Raw genomic sequence first — 12,085 nt, 5'->3', positions numbered from 1 at the left:
ATCTAGTAGTAGCAGTGGATAAATGTTGTTGATAATTTACTTTTTCTCTGTGTGCTACGTGAAATTTTTGATTGAAACGCTAGTGGTTATCTCTCAAGCGTGGAAGTTTCTAAAAAAAACAATCTTGTAAACGAAAAAAAAAAAAATAGAAATTGACAACACGTATCCCTCCCTCACCACCCATCACATTGTTCCTGTTTGGTTCTACCCCGCCAAAGCGCGAGGAATGTCGCTTGCCGACCTGAACAAAACTACCATCGCGAACTTCTAGTTGATTTCCAATAATATAATGGACTTAAAGTTGGGTTCCAACAAACTTCAAATAACAAAACTACTCATTACCATACTACAAGACCATCTCTACAAGTTTTTTTTTTTTTATCTTCTTTTCTACTATTTTTCAAACATCTATCAATATTTTATTCTATCGAAAATTTAAATAACAAGTAAAATATAAAAAAGAACTTATATTATAAACAAAATCATAATTTCATTATTGGATGACAATTTTTTCAACATCAAACTTCTTTGGAGAAATACCCATGTTACCAATGTATTGTCTGGCTTCCTTTCTCAATCTTTCTTCGGTTTCTTTGTCCCAACCGTATTCTTTGCTCATGATTTCAACAACTCCGTCAACAGCACTAAGAGCTTCTCTGGCATTCAAGAATGCCAATCTAGTTCTTCTGGCTAAGAAATCAAGTGGAGTTCTTGGGTATTCATATTTCAAAGAGTACTTCAATTCGGCAATACTGAATGGTTCGTCAAATCTTTGGTAACTCAATTGATTATCTTCATTAGCCTTCTTTTCTGAAGGTTCAAATTCTTCAGTGGCAGCTAAAGTGACTGGCAATTTATTGTAATCACTTTCAGCGTATAAATCCAAAATCAATGGAGCTCTGGAACCGTAGTTGTGGGACAAGTGCTTGGCCAATTTCAATGGGATATGGTATTCATGGATCAATCTAGCAGAATAGTTCTTTGAATAATCAGTTCCCCCAACCAAAATCAATTTGTTGGTTTGACATGGTAAGATCTTTTTATCGCCAAAATCAAAGTGTTTAACAACGTAATCAATAGTCTCTTGTGCCATTTCTCTGTAAGTAGTCCATTTACCACCAGAAATAGTAACTAATCCAGTTGGTGATTGAACTAACAAATGTGAACGCACTAAACCTTCAGTTTTACCAGAAGCTTCTTGACCTTTAGGAATGGTAGATGGATCTCTGACCAATGGTCTAATACCTGACCAAGCAGATAAAACGTCATTTCTGTCAATTGGGAAAACAAGGTATTTTTGCATTTCATTAAGAATATCTTGGATTTCTTCTTCAGTTGGTACAGGATTTTCTGGGACTTCCTTCAATGGAGTATCGGTGGTACCAGCCAAAACTTTACCTTGCCATGGCAAAAAGAACATGACTCTACCATCAGAGGTAGAAGGATCTAACAAACCGTAGATGGTTGGACAATAATATTCTGGCAAAACAACGTGAACACCGGATGACGGAACAACCATTCTTGGTGGTTGTTCAACTTTTGGAGGTAAACCTTTTGGATCTTCGTCCATTTCCAAGATTTTATCAGCAAACGGACCTGTAGCATTGACAACACTTTTAGCTTTGATTTCGTATGATTCCTTGGTTTCCAAATCTTTAGCCTTGACACCATACAATTTACCATTGCTATCTTTCAATAATTGTTCGACTTCGAAATAATTCAACACAGTGGCGCCGTTTTCAATCGCAGTCAAGGCTAAAGTGACATTGTATCTGGTATCATTGAAACTACCGTCGTGGTAAACACAAGCAGCTTTCAAGTTGCTGGTATCCATCATAGGAGCAATGGCAGCAGCTTGTTCGGTGGAGAAAATAGTGGAGGAACGCAAGTTTTGTTTACCAGCAAACCAATCATACATTTTACAACCAGCAAAGAAATAAGGGACTTGCCACCAATTGTAAACTGGGATCATAATTGGCAAAACAGTACACAAGTGTGGTGCGGTTCTTAACATGTTACCTCTTTCATTCAAAGCCTCAATGACCAAATCCAACTGAGCTCTAGACAATTGGAAAATGGCTTTTTCCAAATAACGAACACCACCGTGTGCCATTTTGGTAGATTTTGAAGAAGTACCAGCACCGAAATCGGTTTTTTCCAAAAGACAGACATTCAAACCACGTGTAGCTGCATCAACAGCGGTACCAGTACCAACAGCACCCCCACCAATGACCAAAACATCGAATTCGGGCACTTTTTTCAAATTACCAATCAATGATTCACGTGATGGTGGTGGTGGAATGTCTTTCTTAAACGGTTTGTAGGAAGTAGCAAGATGTGGTTCATTTTTTGGTCTAATGAAATCCAAATAAACAACTGTACCACCAACTGCGGCACCAGCTGCTAATACTGATTTTGCAAAAGTTGATTTTAAAAATCTTGACATTGTATGGTTTTAAATTCAGGAGAATATGGAATAGTTATTATACAATAGACAAGATATTTGGAGGGATTTTCAATAGCAGGAGGGGGGACTAATGGGGTGGAGGCTATATCAAATGAGTTTTACCTAGTTATTTCTGGAATAGTTACCCGTTATTGGTGAAATATAAATTTCTCTATCAATTTGTCTATGAAATTAGAATAAATAATATAAATATTGCTTTCTATTGGGTAAAAGTACAATAAAAATATGAAAGACCAATGAAGTAGAAAAAGAAAAAAAAACGAGGAAAAGAATATTAATTTACAAAAAAAGAGAAAAGAAAGAACTTATGAAATGTGAAAAATTGAAAATATGATAAATTTATATTCTTGAACATTTTCATCTGTGAAATATTGAGTTTTGTTTGTGTTTGTTGCTCATGATTAATTTTTTAGTGTTTTTTTTTTTTTTTTTATTTTTCTCCATCATCAATTTTTGTTCCATTTTTCTGATTTCACGGTTCTAAAATTATTTGCAAATATTATAATTCATGCCTATTATTCGAGAACAACAACATATACAACTGTAACATTTTTGTAAATAATTAATCAAGAGTGAAGTATTTGAAACAAATTATAATAATTCAATAATCAAAAAAAAAAAAGAAAATCATTCAACCAGTAAGATGTTAAGATATCTTCTAAGATTCAATAGATTGTTTCAATTTTTAACAAATCTCTCGTGGAAAAGGAATGTTTTCGGGGCACCACGTCGCTTGTCATTCGGAATTTCTATATGGTTGAAATTCATTTCTTTTTCTGTAGGATTCATGCTCATGCAAGAGTATATTGTGCAGTATTACATAAGCAGACGGTTTCAGAGATTTCTCCATTCATCCATCTCGGAAGAATTGTACAAGAAAGATTTTTTTTTTTTTCTTTTAGTCATTGATTTCTTACCTATAGATTATGACATTGTAGGGTATTCAAACAAGTTCTGATTAGTAGAATGTGTGGAATTGGAGAGTAACAAGAAAAAGGAAGCGTATATGTATTGTAGCAATTAATTTGCATCTGACAATTCAACCAAACTGAACTTTTTTTGGGCCTTGTTATTGGTTGATTAGCTAAGATGTACCACCACTGACTCATTTTTTTCTTTTTATTTAGCATCTTTCTTTATGCAACTGTAGTGGAAACAATGTTATACCGATACAATTGGTGGGGGAAACGGTGGATATTATTTTTGAATCTGGAACAATATAAACACTTTACAAAGCCCATTCTTATTATGGTACCGCAAAACCAAAACTTCATTGTTAAGTATTGTAGTCACGATTTTATCCGTTTTTTTTTTTTCGGTTTCAGGCGTTTACTGACCTGATTTTATGGAATACATGTGGTTACCGCTTTGTTTGGTTTGTGGAATTTAAGCCGAGGTTTTTCTTTAATGTTTTCATTTTATGAGTGTCATCTTTTATGTTGAAAGAAAAGCAACTGCTTCCATCACTTGCAACTCTGTGTTGACAAAATGTAGAGTTTATGGTAGATGTAAATACCGACTGCACTATATGGGTCCACATAGTTCGAAATTATAAGATAAATCATGTCTGGTTGCTATTTGTATTAATCATATGAGATGTTTCAGTATACCTCGGTTAAAATAGATGTAAGCATTTTACTGGAGAAAGTGGTTTGTGCAGGAAAAAAATCGTTAGTATTATTCCTGTTTTAATGAGCCCTATTTTTGAAGTTTCAACAGCATGGAAGACGACTATATCATCTAAAGACGCTACAGGGCAATTATCATAGAATAATTTAAACTAGCGTAGAATTCCTCGAGTTTTGGGTAAAGTTCGGAAGTCTTGCCTTCCAAATTTAAGCTGCTTTTATTGTGATTGTTTCTAATAATAAGCCGCAAACAATTTAAAACTTATTGTAGAAATTGATGGCATGAGTTATTATCAAGCATGAGCAAAGAAGATGTGTGGCAAATTACTTGGACAACGTAGAATCCAATTTTCTAAAACTTTTTGGTGTAAAATTTGCCATTACCATACTTCGGGTGTAGGTGTTGAATTTTATGGTAGTTTTTCACACCAAATTTACTGTAAAATTTTGCATTGGAAATTTATGTTGTACAACACGTATTAGGAAAGCAAAAACTCTATTGAGTTTGTCAATAACAAGAAAGTGTCAAACCACATCCAATTGAAGACTACTGACCACCAGGGGTCTACTTTCTTTGATTACGCTTCTGTTCTCTTCTTGATTGAAGTCCAAAGTCTTGCTTGACAGATATAGCCCGTAGTAGCACAAAAATGACAACCAAAACAAACCAACATCAAGTCCAGACACGTAAGGTTCACCACTAAAGAAGAAGAAAAGAGGGGGTGTAAAAGGGAAAAAGCAACATAAGCACTTTCTACATTATTCTGCTAAATTCTACTCCTCTGTACAATCCCTTAAAGAATGTATAATTACAAAATATAGCAGATAGAATTATTATTATCTAAGCTACATATTGTGGAATCCATGGTGCATTGCGCAAAAGGCGACAACTGAGCTCCTGTGGGAACAAAAGTGTGTACCTATCCCACGACATTTTTTTGTTTTGCTATTTTTGCAACTAAAACTAAATGCTTGCTAAAATATTAGAAGGAGGGTTTTTAACATGTTTAAAAATCAGTACCTGGTGGTATTTACTATGACAGTAGGATATATATTTTTTTTTTTTTTTTTTCGTTTCAAGAGTAGATCTGCATAATGAAACTACCAAATCTAGTTAATTTACATAAGTCATGAAACCTTTTCCCCACCTCCTTGTTATTTTGGGATTGTTAGCAGAAATTCTATACCCACCTCAAGTTTATATAAATGAGATAGGCCATCAGCATTCAACCGAGAGAATTACTATTCAGTATGTGTTAAAACCCCAGATTACTAAACACCAATCATTCGTATCCTCTCATTCGACTGTTCGGACTAACAGCAACAAGTAATCTGGATGGTTTTAAAGAGCTTTTTCCTTTTTATCTTTAATGTTTCTAATTTTGGGGAATGTTTGATTACGAAGAATTGGATTCAGCAACATCATGCGTCATCTGGTGCGTCAGTGATAAACCCGACATATACACCAAAGAATATGATGAACAACTCGTAAGGAACCAGTCTTCCAGATTCAAAATTGTTTTCCTCTCAGAATAATATTTCAAGTTAATAGAATATAATACCTCATACATCCTTGTAATTCGGAACTACACATTCTTTGAACAATTATTATTTGTAGAATTAACTATTGCTACAATAAACAACACGCCTTTACACATTTGGCATGACAAGACTAATCCACAAAGTGAATGTTGTTTACAACAAACCATTGCAGGAGAATTGATTAGAAACAATAAGCTTCATTAAAATAGATGAGGTAAATTTCTGAGGTTGAAAAAAGTTGAAACAAATAAATCAAGCCATTTGGTAGTTAGTTTAGATGGTGTTTAATTAATTTCACTTGCTTTCAAAACCAGATGCAGTGTACAAGTATTGATCAATTGTCTATCTTCTAGTTACTCATTACAACATGCTGCTTGAAACATGAAATCTAGAATGCCTGAGCAATCAATGTAATCAAAACAACAAGTTTGATTGTTGGTCAAATAAAAAAATGTTGATTAAACTATCATTTAGGACTTGAGGGGAATAGCAATTACTCTGTCGAAACCAAATTCGTTTCCCAGTAAATTTAGTCCTTTTTTAGTATAACCACATTGCTTATTTGAAGTAGAGGCACTTAAGAATTTGAAAACCTTGCATTTTCGTTTTTGGTGGCGACACATGAGAAAAATCCAAGTGAAAACAAGTAAGGTAGCCTTTTGCTAGTTTAGTTTGTAGCAATGATGTTACACTTTGTACTAGACGCTTACCTAATAATTACCTTGACAACGAAGAATCGTGAATTATGTTGACTGTAGTGCTAATGATCGCACATAGTAGGTTTCATGTTACACGACACGAAGGGCTAATGACTTTTGAGGTACTTAACTATGCTTATCTTTACACCCAATAAGATTGCCATTGATAAGAACCAAAAACTTAAACCACTTAGTTGAAGATTAAACTTGTCAGTATCTCTCAAGTAATTGCAGAAACATCACATGATGATATTTGCTCTTTTGTTCAGTCAGATCAGAACAACTTCTATCCGTTGGTGAAGTCGCGTACAACGTTACAAAAAAAGCTTCACCAGTTCTATTTCGATCGTTCGTTCGTTCTTTGTTTTTTTTTTTTTTTTTCCTCTATCGTCGGGCTCCAAAATTTACACCTACCTTAATTTATTTCAAAACTAATTAGCAACAACTGCTTTTTTTTTTTTCACTTTACAAAATATGGATTCTTTGTCTTTAGATTACAGAGAGAAAGTTGATCAATTTAAGTCGATAACTGGAAGTTCTACTGAGTCTGAAGATGACGATAAGATAATTGAATTATTGACGGTACATGATTTTGATTTAAATAATGCAATATCCACATATTTCGATTCGGGGTTTGATTCCATTGGGAACAGTTCAGCAATTAACCAACACGATGAGATTGACAACGAATTAACACATCGACACTCGCATCATCAAAACGATACCCCTGATGTCAGTTTGGAGCAACGTGGACCAGTAAATTTGCAACATCAAATGTTCTTTGATAGCTTATTACCAAAGTTACCCAAAGCACCAGTCATTTCAAACGGTTGGCAATTGGAAGTTGGGATACACACATCAATAATGGAGGAAAAAATAAGGCAAGAAAGAGAGAAAAATGAAATTACAAAGGAAGATGTTTATGAAGCCACAGAATCAATTCATTCTGAAAATGAAGATACCAAGAAATCACCGTTGAGCTCATTATGGATAGTATTACTTCTAATACCAAAGACATTATTGCATGTTTTATTATCAGCATTTAGATTTGTGTTTGGATGGCGTGTATTCAAAAGTCCAGAAGAGAGACTACCCGAGCTGTTCAATTATGAGAAGTTTATTCCCAATTATAAGTTTTTACCAGAATTGAAATCCAACAAGGACGAATCAAACGAAGATGTGGATGTTATCAATAAATTTAACTTACGGGAAGGTGAATTTAACGAAACACATCAATTTTGTCAAAAAGAGTATCGTTGGCTTTTGATCGTTTTAGTCAATGATTCAATTGCAGCTAAAAACTTTATCGAGTCATTGGTTAACCACAGACACTTTAATAAACTATTTAATAAATCAAATGGATCGTTCAAGGAAACAGAGATATTCATCAATAACATTGAACGATCCCCTGAAACTTTTGAGATTGCCCGAACTTACAAAGTGAAAAGACTCCCCTATGTTATGTTAGTCGGTAATGTGTCTGCTAGCCCTGAGATAATGCCTTCCATGTCAATAGTTTATAAATCAAATATTGCTAAACCATTTATCACTGAAGATGAACTTCCCAATACCACAAACAAGATCTTGAAGAATCTTGGCAAATTGATGGAGCGATTCAATCCTCAATTAGTATCAGCCCGATTTGATAAACAAGAAATGGAAATCAGCAGACAGATAAGACAAGAACAAGACGACGCATATCTCAGATCTTTGCAACAAGACAAGATAAAGAAAGAGATGAGATTGCAGGAAGAAAACGCTCAAAAGTTGGCTGAACAAAAATCGAAATTGAGACAATATTATTTGCTAAAATTGATATCGACAAAATACATTGAACTGAATGTTCTTGATCAAGATGTTGATACCAAATGCAAGATTGCTTTAAAGTTACCTAACGGTAAAAGAATAGTAGAATTATTTAATGGAGAAATCACATTGCTAGAGTTTTACATGTTTATTGAATTGAAGCTTTTCATGGAACAAGAGGAGTTGGACGCAAGCAACGTTGATGAATTGATTGAAAAGATAGATATTGACAATAATGTGAGAGATTCGATTCAAGATCTTTCTGATTATCACAATTCTTACCCGTTTAAATTTGAAGTCATTCAACCTTATCCTAAAAAAGTTATTCATTTGGATGTTGACATGGATCAGAATATAAAAGACATTAACGAGTTCAGCAAAGGGGCAAACTTTTTAATCGAGTTTATAGATGATGATGATGATGATGATGAAGAGGAAGAAGAATAAATAAGATGTCCGAGACATCATAGTATAGAATTTCATGTTTAGCTATATACATTTAAGTCACAATAAAGTTGGCTGATAATGCTGTGTGGAGAATTTGGAATGTTGGATGTAAGAATTATAATGATTGCTCCTGTGTCTATACGAACAAGGCGGGGGTAGAAATCACAGTCCTCAATATGAAACGGACGTACACCAACCAGGAGAAAAAAAATACCTTGGCATTGTATCACTCTTACTCACACATTTTCTATTGTTAATCTTTCTCACCCTTGTTCACCAGTTTTTTTCTTTTTTAGACAAGGAAGGAAAAGCTCCATTATTTCTATCTCTTTCTCCTTTTAATAACCAAAACCAACCAATAGAAACTTCCTACTTCATTTTGCTTCTGACCCTCATAGAATTTTCTTTTTACCAACATTCCTAAGACTTTTATTTATTCGTTTAACTCGCACCAAAATGGCCAGTCGTCAATCCAGGTTAGAGGCAGAAAAATTAGCCATAATTCAACAATCCATGACCCGAGGCAGATCAACATCACCTAGAGGAGGGTCTCATTCTCGATCATCATCACTTAACCGCGAAGATTTTAATAAGGAATTGAAGTGGTCTATTGTTAATCATGACCCCCTGGAGAGAATTGTCAAGTCCGATAAGCAACAAACTGATAATGATTTCTGGGAAAACGAAGTTAGTGAAGAAGAACATATAAGCGACGACGACACAAACGAGAAATTCCAATACGATGACACGGGGAATATCTTGCCTAACTATGCTTGTCAAGATGAGAAAATCAACGAAATCAGTCAAATTTTAGAGAATTCAAATTTGAATGACCGTGCCACAATTAAGAGATTGGAGGAATTAACGGCCAGCGAAAGAGCGTTTGCTGCTGCTCGGAAAGCAGGAAGCAAGATTGATCAAGAAATATTGAATAAATTGGCTAGCGACAAGCAAAGATTAACTGGAACAAACTTGAATTTGGAAGAAAGTGACCAAGATGCATTAGCTAGAAGACAGAAGTTGGAAAATTATCAAGCATATAGAAAGAAAATTATCGATCAAGAAAATGGTCTTCGAAATGGATCTGTTTCTCCAACAAGGCCAGAGGAAGGCGAAGGTGCAGGTGAAGATTTTATGGCTCCGTATACATCAGCTGTTGAAGACAAGTTGGATAGCGAATTTGCATCACAATTGAACGAAACTATTAAAGAAGGGCCCGTTGATTCAAACAAATCCCATTCAAGGGTGATTCAGACTATAACAAGAGGTAATTTCTTCCAGTTAATCAACCCAAAAGTCAAACCAAAAATGTTTTTATTGTGCATGGACTTTTCCCCTGAATCCATTTTTGCCTTAGAGTGGAGTTTGGGGACAGTTTTAGTTGACGGCTCAGTTTTGTTCATAGTTTGTGTTATTGAAGATGGTGACACCAATCATCATTTGAAAGGAAACACATCAAATGAAACTTCTCGTGAACAAACAAGATTGAACATGTTGAACAAAGCCAAACAACAGGTATTGAATTTGTTGAAATTAACAAAGTTGCAAATACATATTGTGATTGAAATTATTCATCACCCAATCCCAAGACATTTGATTTTAGAATTTATTGATAATTTACAACCTACTTTGGTTATTGTTGGGTCTAAAGGCCAAAGTGCCATCAAAGGGGTGTTATTGGGTTCATTATCAAATTATTTGGTGACAAAACTGACAGTTCCTGTTATGGTGGTTCGTGAGAAGTTGAAGAAGATCAACCGTTTCAAATCTGGATCATCAGTGTTTTCAAATAACGTTAAACCATTAACATTGTCAGAAGCTAGAGTTGATTAGACCTTATTGTTTTGTTTTAATTTGTCGTTATATTATATATATGTTTGTATCCTACAGTTCTTTGATGTGCCACTTTTTTTTTTCTTTTCGTTTTTTTTTTTTTTTAGTTTTCAATAATCAAATGTATTAATCCTATTGTACAAAAATAATTTTATTTAAAATTTAGAGTATCCCAAATAACCTAATCTATTTCTTTATACCGCTTCTCATGTATCTACCAACGACAATACAATGGTCTCTTTCATAAGGTTCCAAAGTCAACTGTTCCAATGGTTTAATTCTTTCTTCTCTCAATTTTTGGACTTCTCTAGCAAAAACAGTTTCTGCATCAACAGTAGAATCAATACAGTTGGCCTTGATGGAAATGACAACCAAACCACCGTCTTTTAAGAACAAATGGGAGTTTAATGCAATAATTCTAGCTTGATCTGGTTGGGCAACATCAGCAAAGACACAATCGACCATACCAATCAACATTCTGTATTTTTGTGGATGTCTAGCATCATCTATGATTGGAATAACATTTGGTCTCTTTTTGGCCATACCAATTAATTCTCTACCTGGACGATGAGAGAATTCAACAGCATATACCAAACCTTCTGGACCGACAACATCAGCAACGTGGGAAACAGAAGTACCAGAAGCAGCACCCAAATATAAAACTTTTTTACCTGGTGCAATACCCAATTCATCGATACCACCCATAATACCGGCAGCCAACTTGGATCTGAATGGATTCCACACACGGTATTCAATCTTGGTTGGAGCAGCACCTTCTTCTTTAGCTGGCTCTTCAACAGAAATTCTTTTTTCTCCGTACACTGATTCACCTGGGGCAATGTTCTTGGTAACTAACAAATCTTCTTTGCCTCTGGCAATGAAAACACCAGCATGTCTATGTGGTTCAATGATGACTTTGGCACCTCCACGAGCACCACCTCTGGCACCACCTCTGCCTCCACGAGCACCGCCTCTTCCACCTCTGGCACCACCTCTGGCACCGCCTCTTCCACCTCCACGAGCACCACCTCTTCCACCACCACGGGCACCACCTCTGCCACCTCTTCCGCCACCGAAACCACCACGGCCACCTCTTGCTGGACCGCCTCTACCTCTTGGAGCGCCGAATGCCATTATGTATGTGTATGATTATTAAACTGGATTGAATTGGAAATATTTGTTGACCAAAACCAAACTAATAAACCAAGAGAAACTATAGTTAGGAAAAAAGAGAAAAAAAAAAATATCTAAAATGGAAACGAAATAGTTATTTTTTTGATGATGGGATACTGAAAATTTTTCCTCTTCACTTTTTTTTCAGTGGTTTAAAAGGAGATGCGACGTAAAATGTTGGTGCATGGATGTTCTCACGTGACTACAACTGAACCTTGCGTCTTGAAAGTTTTGGTGATAAGCAAAACTTCAGAGCCATAAAGAAGCAGTTTATATAGAAGAGAGTTGTTATTGAAAACAACTAGTATGGTTATTGATACGATACTTAATGCCTGATAAAGTCAAAATAAAGATTTTGGGTTGTGAAGTATCAATAAATTGATAGAACAACTACTGAAAATGCAATTTTTATAGTTTTTCCAATATTTCAAACCATCATATTAAAGTTTTGGTATTCATAATGTATCAAATCTTTAGATCCACGCATTAGC

At 35.0% G+C, this 12,085-nt stretch overlaps 4 protein-coding genes across 4 annotated transcripts; 2 read left to right on the top strand and 2 right to left on the bottom strand. All coding sequences in view use genetic code 12, as the record gives it.

Annotated features, from left to right (window-relative positions):
- Positions 1–493: 493 nt before the first annotated feature.
- On the bottom strand, positions 494–2,446 carry CD36_46220 (glycerol-3-phosphate dehydrogenase, mitochondrial precursor, putative; the record flags this gene model as incomplete). The annotated part of the gene is made up of 1 exon (XM_002420219.1): positions 494–2,446. The coding sequence occupies one exon, from the start codon at positions 2,444–2,446 to the stop codon at positions 494–496; it is 1,953 nt and encodes a 650-aa protein (XP_002420264.1).
- Positions 2,447–6,809: 4,363 nt separating this feature from the next.
- Positions 6,810–8,588, top strand: CD36_46200 (UBX domain-containing protein, putative; the record flags this gene model as incomplete). Its single annotated transcript, XM_002420218.1, has 1 exon — positions 6,810–8,588. The coding sequence occupies one exon, from the start codon at positions 6,810–6,812 to the stop codon at positions 8,586–8,588; it is 1,779 nt and encodes a 592-aa protein (XP_002420263.1).
- Positions 8,589–9,044: 456 nt separating this feature from the next.
- Positions 9,045–10,421, top strand: CD36_46190 (conserved hypothetical protein; the record flags this gene model as incomplete). The annotated part of the gene is made up of 1 exon (XM_002420217.1): positions 9,045–10,421. One exon carries the CDS (start codon positions 9,045–9,047, stop codon positions 10,419–10,421), a length of 1,377 nt encoding a protein of 458 aa, XP_002420262.1.
- Positions 10,422–10,607: 186 nt separating this feature from the next.
- Positions 10,608–11,555, bottom strand: CD36_46180 (rRNA methyltransferase NOP1; the record flags this gene model as incomplete). Its single annotated transcript, XM_002420216.1, has 1 exon — positions 10,608–11,555. The coding sequence occupies one exon, from the start codon at positions 11,553–11,555 to the stop codon at positions 10,608–10,610; it is 948 nt and encodes a 315-aa protein (XP_002420261.1).
- Between the last annotated feature and the right edge of the window lie 530 nt (positions 11,556–12,085).

This window comes from Candida dubliniensis, chromosome 4 (genome assembly GCF_000026945.1).
Source record: "Candida dubliniensis CD36 chromosome 4, complete sequence".
NCBI classification, from domain to species: domain Eukaryota; kingdom Fungi; phylum Ascomycota; class Pichiomycetes; order Serinales; family Debaryomycetaceae; genus Candida; species Candida dubliniensis.
Note: the sequence above shows the minus strand (reverse complement) of the source record. Positions and strands in the feature narration are given on the sequence as shown.